General features: G+C 23.5%; 1 protein-coding gene across 1 annotated transcript; it reads right to left on the bottom strand.

The window, feature by feature from the left end:
* Positions 1 to 332: 332 nt before the first annotated feature.
* On the bottom strand, positions 333 to 10,710 carry LOC145838070 (leptin receptor gene-related protein-like). The gene is made up of 4 exons (XM_082945604.1): positions 10,648 to 10,710; positions 5,919 to 5,994; positions 4,496 to 4,676; positions 333 to 977 (listed from the first exon to the last, which is right to left on the bottom strand). Exons 1-4 carry the CDS (start codon positions 10,667 to 10,669, stop codon positions 870 to 872), a joined length of 387 nt encoding a protein of 128 aa, XP_082801730.1. The 5' UTR covers positions 10,670 to 10,710; the 3' UTR covers positions 333 to 869.
* Positions 10,711 to 10,800: the final 90 nt, after the last annotated feature.

Genomic DNA, 10,800 nt, shown 5'->3' with positions numbered 1-10,800 from the left:
GAATAAACTGCTAAGAGTTTTAATCTAAAAAGTTTTTGGTGTAATGCCTTTAAATTAAAACAGTTCAACCAACTAAGCTATGAAAAACATAGCTGATGTAAAAAAATTTAAACAAACAGCTAAGCTAAAGTCAAACATAAACTTAGCCTATTCTATTATTATGTAAAATTTAAAAATAACTTGAGTTTTTTTTTACTTTTACTATTTATTTCTAAATAGTTTAGCATTCAACTTAATAATTTATTCTTTAAGGTTAGTATAAAAAGTTTAAACATTGTTTTTACTTTATACAACTTATACATGCAAATTATAATTCGTTTAAAGAGTTTATTAAAAGGTCACAAGACATAAAACTTACATAATATGGACACGAAGTAAAATATCAAGGTAAAATAAAATTGCTCAAATGGCAATCCTAAAAACGAAAGAAATAAACTGCAGCAATATAATCTTGTATCAATAAAAGAGAATAATCTTATATAACATTAAAAACAAGATTGTAACACAGAGTGTTTTATTTAAAATTCAAAAATTTTTTTCAAATGTTATTTTAAGTAAGTCATGCAGTGAAGAAGTTATTAACAATTATTTACAGAATATAAATGAAAACTTTACACTCATCATCAACATCGCAATGTACCCATTATTCAATGTTACATTATTTCAAAGGATTAATCTTGAACAAATCAATAGAGTTTTTTTTAACATTCACAAGCTTTGTTTAACTATTGTATCAATCAGAAATATATCAAGATAAAAGATTTGTGTAACGAAATAGTAAATATCTCAATATCGAAAGCTTGAAGATACCATGTCGTGAATCACGTGACAAGGTTGTGAATCACGTGACCATTTTGTGAATCACGTGACTACCACCCGCTATAGTCGTCCTCATTGAAGAAGGTGAAAAATCCGAGAATCGTGAAAAACGCCACAAAAGTTCCCACCAAGTTGAACGCGCATGCACCCCACAAAATCTGTGAATAAATAAATATTTAAAAAAAAAGTTCAAATTATTTGAAATTTTAAAGCAAAAAAATATTTAGCCTCAAAGTTTTACAAAATAGTAAAAGATATCCTTATATTTTTGTGCAAGGAAGTCAAAAAATATAAACAATATTAAACAGATATTAATTTTATATCAGTTTTATTGTTACTACACTACCTTAACTAATTACAAAACTTCTAACTTAATTCAAAGATAAATAACAAAAAAATTGTTTTGTTCCACTTTTTTTCGATTTATCTGCCAAAAAAACTCAAGAGCATTTAGAAACTTTTGGTACATGTAATGAACCTTTTCTCATATTTCAAACTAAAATGGCTGGATTTTAGTGATTTTTAACGTTGTGGATCTTCATATTATAAGTTCATACGCATTACATATTTTAATCTAACTATTAATTACATTTATTGCATAAATTAGTAATAAGATTAAGTAATAGATAAATTGTCAACAACTTATAATAATACTATAAATTCATCCACCATCAACTTTTCAAGATTTTAGAGGAGATAAAATTTAAATTAACTGAAAGAGAAAAATTTATAAAATAGCATATTTGAGCTTACTAATCTTTTACAAATATATAACACTAATTGTAAACTACACTTAAGACTATTGACAAATGCAAGCAAAATACTAAACTTTATAACTTTTCAAAGCAAACATAACTTAAACTAGTAAAAAAGAAAATTGAATCTAAACAGCTGAAGATTATTGCAATAAGCTATACTAAACTATTGTTTTGGTTATTTTGAACGTTGCATTTTACAAGAATTTTTTTTTTTAATATTAAAGTTATTAAGCTCAAATTGACTCAGATAATTTATTTCAAATATATATATTATTAAATATCATACAGCATTATATGCAAAAAAAAATAAACATGCGAAAAAGAAAAGATCAAACAATTAATAAAGTAGTTTTATTATACTCAAAATTTTTAAATTTTTATATTAAGATATAGATAAACAAGTATGAAAACATTTATTGCTTCAAATAAATCTGTTTAAGTGAAGCAAGCTGACCTTTTAAAATAATATAAAAACATATTTAAAAAAATAAAACTTTTATATACTTATTCAAACAGTACTAAAATTCAAATACTTTTATGATGTCATAAATAAAAAAAAACTTTACACGAGTTTTATGCATCCATAGAACTGTACACATAAATTTAAAAATAGTAATTACAACAATAAAACTTTTAATAAAAAGAAATAAACAAAAACAATGTTAATCTTTTTTTATTGATCTACACTTAATAAGATTTAAACTTTTAATACTATTGTATCTTAAAATTTAAAAAGTGAGATGTAAATGAAAACTGAAGTTACTAATTAAAATTATAGTTAAAAATGATTACTAACTATTTCATCGACTATAACTAATGACTATTTTCACTAAATTCTTAAGTACATACTACTAACGGATGCAATTAAATATAGTTTAAAATATAATTATCTAATTAGTCATCAAAGTAAGCTAAATTTTTATTTTTTTAAACATTGTATGAAAAACTTTCTGAAATACAATATATCTACTGTTGCAACTAAATATTTTAGTTATTTATTAATTTAACAGTACTTTTAGAAAAATATGTATTAAACAAGTATAACAACTATTGTATAAAATAATTTAAGAACTTGAAAAAAAATCAAAAAGCAATTCTTGGTTTAAAATAAAATATCATTAACTTGTTATAGCCTAAAGTTTACAAAACTATGCCAAAAAATCATTTTATAATTCTTTTGAGGAAAATCCAACAAATTAAATCAAGAATGGCATCAAACACAGTATTAAACAAATAAGAATTTAGTTTTACCTTATATTGCAACTACTTTAACTAATATTAAAATAGAAGACTCAACACAAAAAAACATAATAGACTAAAACACTAAATCAAAATCACAATGAAATATTGAAAAAATACTAGTTTTGAAAATGATCTGTTGTAAACATAATTGAAACAATTAATGAACTTTAAACTTATAAAAGTTATGAAAATTGATAACCAACTGTTTACGAAATATTCAACACTTACAGTATTACACAAATGGGCAAAAACTTATTATCTTTACAATTACGACAAATGAATATTTTTATCAATGTAAAAGTTAACTACTTTTAAGGAGAAAATAAGCTAAGAATTTAATAATTGGTGTGAGCCTAAAGAAAAGTCTAATAAAAATGTGTAATTTATTGTAAATATTTAAAATAGTATTTCATCCAATATTTTTACTATATTTTACAAAATATTTTAAACATTCTTGAACTGGCAACGTTTGCAAAAAAACATTATTTCTATGCTGTGCAATACATGATATAAAACTAAAAAACATTAGCTTAATACTTCGCAATTGCAGAGTAGTTGTGAGAAATAATGTTTATTTTACTTCTTGTGAAGAGCAGTTTTACTGCTTTAGCAAGAAATTCAAGGTAAAATTTACAAACTCATTCAGAGCTCAAATTGACAGTTTTCTGATAAAACTTTAATTTTTTACTTTTAAACCACTGTTTTAATGACAACTTAAAAAACTTAATAAATGAGATAGCTAAAACAATAATCTTTTAAATAAAATTAATAAAAAAATTTTAACCAAAAATACAATAGTTAATTCTTAAAACTTATAACTATTTCATCTCTTTGAATATGTTGCTTTGATTTTTTGATAAAAGACTATAGTCAAGTTTGTTTTTTGAGTTTTCAAAGTCATTCTTAAGTAGCTTAAACGAAAAGGCTATAAATTATATAAATAAAGCAATAAAACTTTATTGTTTTTTTATAACTTTTTTTCTTACTTTCTACTACTTGAATTTTATTGAATTTGATAAACTTTTCAGTATGTTTATTTTTTGGCATAACTTGAGCCTTGAAAAAATTCATCAACTAAGATGTATCTAACAAAATAACAAAAAAAATAACAAGTGAAAATAAATTCAAACCTCTATTAAAAATGGGTTTAGTAAACCTGCCTTATATGGATGTACTTCAACAAATAAAAAATCCAAACCGTTCCATTGTTAGCAAAAACAACCCCAACTATGCCCACAACTTACAATTTGTTTAATCAAACATAAAATTTGTATACATTCAAACAATACACAAACCGTTCCACTGTTGGCAAATGTGATGTACTTTGCATTTTAACCCTGATACACAAACCAAATAAATGTTTAAGATGTGATCAATGAAATTACAAACAAACTTTACAATTCAAACAAAAACAATATACGAACGTTCCACTGTTAGCAAGTTTGAAACAGCTATCTAATAAAACTTTTAATATATTACCTCGTTTAATGTTTTAAATACAGCACCTTGTAGCCCATGTAGCTCCTTAAAATTATTTTTTTTAACTTAGACAGTTCAAACAAAAACTTTCAAACCGTTTCACTGTTACGCTCCCCCCACTATGCCCTTGATTTAAAACTTGTTTAACAAAAATAAAAAAATATATATATATTCGAACGAAAACAATATACACGAACCGTTCCGCTGTTGGCAAGGGTGATGGGGAGGGCGAAGGCGGAGACGACGATGGCGGTGGTGAAGAAGAAGGCCAGCTCCCGCCCGGAAGAGTTGGAAGATCCCTCGTTGACCCGGCGGCTGATGAGGAGTGGAAAGGGAGCGAGGAAGTAGAAGAGCAAGTTGAACAGCGGCCAGTAGTTACTGTGAATTTTTTTTATCAAAATATTAGTAGTAGCTGTTTGAGATGTAAAATTAAAAAATCATAAAAATACTTTTTTAAATATTTCAAATATAACTAATAATAAATATGATGTACTTAAAGTGAAGTTGAACATCGGCCAGTAGTTGCTGTGAGAAAAAAAGTTTGAAGAATATTTAGTTGTGAGGTTTATTTAATATATTTAACACATTCATTGTTAATTGCAACTAATTATGAATGCAGTTTTAATTGATTATAAATTCTGCAATGACTGGCAATTGCTGTTTTAATAGAATAGCTTGAAATTTACAAATTGTATTTTTTTTTTGAAATTAATTGTACTTATGCATCATTTCCAAATTTTTCACATCAAAATGCAATGACCGGCAATAATTTTGAGAAATTAAAATAAAAACTTTAACATTCAACACTTTTATATAAGTTAAAATTTAATACATTATATAACTTTAATTTAAATTTTGATTTTTCATTGATACTATAATTGTTTTATTTTGTTTATATTTTGTTTATAAAACAAATGCAGTAAAAGCTACTTTGTTAAAGCTAATAATAATATTAAACTATTTGTCAGTAAAATAACTGATAGTACTTTCAATCATTTGAAATACAACAAACTACTTATTTTTAGTATAGACAAATACTATTTACAGAATTGTTAACACAACATTTTATCTGAACAATTAATAGCCTAATGAGCGTAAAAAAAGTGCTGCAAAAAAAAATGTTTTCAAAAAAATTCTAGAAAACAGCTTTAATATTATAAAGCCTTGTAAGCCAGTGTTTCTTGAAAAGTACACGTTTCAAGTATGCATGAAAACTATTTAAATTTTTTTGCTACAAAAAAAAAATTATCACTATGTTTTCAATCTAAAAAATTTATATAGCTAACAATTGATAAGTTTTACCATTTCATACACCAAATATAGACACAAAAACTAAAAATTAATGTTTATAAAATAATAAAATACTTAATATTTTTTAATTTGAGTATTTGTTTAAATGATAAACAATGATATACTGTGAACATATTTTGATATGAAAAATTTTTTATAATAAAAATTAATGCATTATTTACTATATTTTATTTTTGTTTATAAAGTATGTAAAGTCAAAAACAAATCAACCACATATTAAAACAAGTCAAAAATACCAGTTAAAAATATAACAAAGATAGTTGCGAATAGTACTTTAAATTTCAATACTAAAAAACAAAACAATCTTACTTGTATTCAGGTAAAGCACAACTGAGCATCACAAACAGAATTGCAACTGAACCGAAAAAAGCAAGCGCAACCAACCTGTTAAAATATAAATATTTAATACACATATTAACTCTACAACAACTTTTTCATGATTGTTTTATTGCTTTATTTATTTATTGTATCTTAACAAAAAAATATTAACATTCAACATTTTTCAAATGGTTAAATAAAAACTAGTCTATGTTGTTAGTTTTTATCACTAAAAAAAGTTATATGCAAACATACATACTTAGTGTTTAGTACAAATGATGACTCATCTACTACAAAACAACTTTGGCTACACAAAATGTGGAAAAAACCAATTTTTATTATATCTTTTTTAGCTAGTGAATAATTTTTAACATCAAATAATAAAACTCTATACATTTCTTTACAAAAAAAAAAACAGTTCTTTTATTGAAAATTAATCAAACTACTTTTGAATAAAATATAAAGCAATTGAAAAAAATTTATGTCAATACTTAAAAATTAATAGTATCGATTTTCTGCTAAACAACATATCCTTAGCTTAAATAAAAAATATATTACACAGCTCTGCTTTACCTGGAAGAAAAAAAGTCAGCCTGAGTTATTAAAAGTTAGCTTGAGTAATTTAAACTAGTCTGATGTGATTCAAAAATCAATTAATAATGTAATTAATTAAAAACCTGCAAAAACTGTGGCCAGGGAGTGACACTCAGAATTTCATTTCAATAAAATTAATTATAAATTTTTAACTTTATTAAAAATACAATGTTTCATTTGCTTGAAACTAGTCAAACAAGATCTTCAGTTGTTAAAATAATATTCAAGTAGAATCTTATTCAAAATTAAAAATTTAAAATTTGTCATTCTCCTTTTATTTAAGTTGAGAACTTTGATTGCCATCTTTAAAGTATAAAGTACTCAATAAAACTAATATGAATTTGTTTCTTAAAACTATTAAGTTAGTGTTATATTTTAAGATTTATCTAGCCTTTAAATTTTTACAAAAAAAATTGTTAAAAAAGGTACTTTAAGCATAGTTAAATTGTTTCTTATTAAACCTTCCTCCCCTCTGGACTAAGATCTAAATCAGGGGTAAGCAAGCTGCGACCTGTGGGCCACGTTAAGTATTTTGTTTCAACTAATTTACTATAAATTTTTTATGGTTAAAAAATTACAAAAACTAGTGTTACCTTTAAAAGATATTTTATTGCCCAAATTTATTCTTTTTAAATTAGTAATCAAATTGTTTTTTATAACTAAAATTTATACTATCTAAATTATAACTGAGATTATACTGATACTTCTGAAAAAAATTATAACAAATCTGAGTTTTATATCAAAAAACAGCTAATAAGAAGCCTTTTAACTATCAAAAGACCTGAAATAAATTTAAGTATCACAAGTTTTTCTATAACTTCAAGCTAACCTGATTTAAGACTGTGCAAATGACAACTCTGATAATTTTAAAGTTTGTAGTGGTTTAAATTAAATATGTATAAAACAACAGAATAATTATAAACAAAACCCAGTTAGATAATATTAATTTCAGGTTAAACAAAAACACCAAATTTTATACTTAAAATAAAAGAAATTAAAATATATAAATTTTAAATGTGCCAACAACATCTAACAATTCTATTTAATATTAAAAATAAAATTAACTTCACTTCATAGAGTAAATATTTTACATGAAATAAATTTAATCTTTAAAAACAGAATTGTATAATCAACTTTTACTTATCAAAAAATAGAACACTTAGTTTAGTTAAGAACTTGTTAACTTATAAACTTAAAAAATAGCTGTTTTTATGTGTAATAAGGCTAATAAGTAAAAACTCCATATATTGAAAATTAAGTTTTCAAAAGTTAGCTTTATTTTATGTTAGTAAAAACAAACTATCACACAGTAGTTTGGAAGAACATGTTATTTTAGAGCAACTAAATAAAGTTAACTAAACAATTATATATAAAAACATAAGACATTTTGTTATTAATTTTCTATCTCAATGAAAATATCCAGGCAGCAAACAACTAACTTTGCAGATGAGTATTCGCCTCTACACCTAAACCTAACAAATATCAACAACATTTTTAAGTTAGACAAAAAAATGGTAAGAACCGTCAAAAAAATCACTGTCTCAGTCTTTTACAAACACTTCGAAAAGATCTTTTTTTTAGAAAAAATAAACATTGTCAATTTTTATTCAAATAGATTCTATCATATATTAAAATGGTCAATGGAAATTTGCATATTACAAAATCAAGGTTTTCTACAACAAAAGAAAACAAAAATGTGTTGTAAATTCATTTGCCATAAATAAAAAAAAAAGCATATAAATTGATTTTAAAAAATTGAACTAAGTTATGTATGTTCCTAATCATTCTTTATAAATATTAGTTACCAGTGTATTTTCACTCTTATAGGGTAGACAGAGCTTTGTAAAAGTTTTTTAAACAAATTAATTCTAAAAACAACTTCTGTGATTAAAATACCCCTAAATTACTATTATTATATAATCACCCTAAATGCGCAAAATTTTTCTGTAAAATGTAGGGGTAGGGAGTACAGAACATTTTTTTGGTCATATTGTAAAATTCAAATAAATATGATTTGGATGTGTTTTTGCTTAGTTAAAAAGAATCTAAAAAAAAATCATAATTTTTTAAAAAAAAAAGTTGCTGCTATAAAAACTGATTTCAACCCCAATAATCACATATTTTTGATTTTTGGGCAGCAACTTTTTTTGCAAAATTTTTTTTTTTTTAAATTTCTTTTTACCTATTCAAAAACACATCCGAATTGTATTTACTTATATTAATTTTACAATATGACCAAAAAAATGTGCTGTACTCCCTTCCCCTACATTTAAGAGACAAACTTTGCACATTTAGGGTGATTATGACGGTATAATACATCAATCAGTTGTATGTCTTTAAATATATGTCAATAAGTATAAGCTCTCATTTGAGACATAAATTTTAAGTCTAGGACATGTATAAGTGATTTTATTACTGTTTAAGTCAAAAAATCAAAAAATATGTGATTTTTTTTTCAGATTCTTCTTGATGAAGCAAAAACACATCCAAATAATATGGACTCATAAGTCCAGCAAAAATCACCCAAGTACTCCCTACCCCATAAAAACTTATGTTAAGTAAGGTGTTATGTGCTGATGAAATGTTATTCAATTTAGTGGCTTTTTGTTTTTAATATATTTGTATTAGTGATTGTAGTTTTTAACATCAATGATCAATAAATTGACATCTATTTATTCTGAAATTATAAATATACTTATATCAAGTAAAAGTTAAAATTAATTAAGAAAATATTTATTTTTTCTTTCCAGATAAGTGTTGATCTACAGTGTATTGTCAAAACTGCTTGACTTAACATATTTCAAAAATAAAACAGTATACTAATTACTTATTTCAGTGAAGATAAAGTTTTAAGCTTATCTTCAACAAATATCTAATTGAAAAACTCTTTCCTGAAAAAATTTTAATCATAGAGTTTGAAGAAACATAGTCTACACCCTGAATATAACAATAATATTATGTATACATATGTATACATAGAATAACATTATTTTGTTTATAAACAGTTTATTTCATGTTAAAAACAAAGGAATTTTATGACTAAATTTTAAAAAAAGTGACTTACCTCTCTATGGCCTTAATAAAACTTAGAGATAAAATAAAAGGTCAGTTTTTATATAACAGATTTAAAAAACATTAATGCTTGCTTTAGCAGATAAAATTACCAGGCATTAATAAATGTATATATAGTTATCTAAAATTTATTTTAATCTGTGAAATACTTTCACTTTTGTCAAAACTTGAACCTTGAGCTTTTTTAATTTTCCACTACAAAAAATATCAAAATGTAAATACAGAGTTTAAAAAAATGTATGAAGTTTTTCTATTTAATTTAAAACAAATCAATATTCAGTAACTTGTATAAAACTTGTTATATAGCTAATTAAATCAACATCTACAAACAAGATAAACTACTTCTTTTGCAAAAGAATTTAATCAGTGGAATACTTAAAATAGTTTAAATAAGTAAACATCTAATCAAAACAAATCACTATTCATTTAATACAATAACAAATTTTATTATTTTAACTTTGTTATAACAACAATTTATTGAAATATTGTTTGATCATCAAAATTTAATTAGAAAACAAAGGTACTACAACAAATGCATACTAACCCTGTTCCAAAAGCACATGTAAAAAATATTACAGTTAATTTTTATAAAAACAGAAATTAAAAAGTTAACATTTACATTGTATCAGTAACTGATACAAATTTAAATTTATAGTTTTTAAATAATAACCTTGTTTTAAATTGGTTTTTTAACTTAGTCAAAATGTTAAAACTTCAAAGAAATATAAGTCTTGTATAAAAAACATAATACAAACAGCATTAACAACCAAATATTTTTTATAAGTCAAGTAAATAAAAAAATTATCAAAAAAACATTACAGCAGTTTAATTTATATTTAGTAGTTAAACTTCTTATACTAAACGAAAACTTTTCAAAAGCTTTTGATAAATACTAAATTTTTTAACTTTAAGTTATAAAGTTATTAGGAAATCATTGAAACAAAAATTGTTTTTGTTGTAGAAAAATGACAATTACCTATGAATTTTGACTCATATACTTAAAGAATTTTAAAAACTTGTTAATTTTTAAATGTCTTTATTAATTTAAATTTACCTCTCATTGACATTGAAGCCATATTAGTTTATCCACTTATTTTAAAACTATAAAAAAAATAAAAAAATAAAAGTAAACTAGGACATATTCCATTATACATAATTATTACAAAATAAAATCAAATTTTACCGGTAACTTACTAGTGGAATAACA

The sequence above is a fragment of the Thalia democratica genome, chromosome 6 (genome assembly GCF_965202585.1).
Source record: "Thalia democratica chromosome 6, ktThaDemo2.hap1.1, whole genome shotgun sequence".
Lineage (NCBI taxonomy): Eukaryota > Metazoa > Chordata > Thaliacea > Salpida > Salpidae > Thalia > Thalia democratica.
The sequence above is the reverse complement of the archived record's forward strand: the minus strand, read 5'-3'. Positions and strand labels throughout refer to the sequence as shown.

Coding starts and splice junctions, on each gene's coding strand:
- LOC145838070 (XM_082945604.1), bottom strand. CDS start 10,669: ATGGCTTCAATGTCAATGAGAG. Junction 4,677..5,918: donor TGTGCTTTACCTGAATACAA/GTAAGATTGTTT, acceptor AAAAATTCACAG/TAACTACTGGCCGCTGTTCA. Junction 978..4,495: donor CCCTTGCCAACAGCGGAACG/GTTCGTGTATAT, acceptor ATTTATTCACAG/ATTTTGTGGGGTGCATGCGC.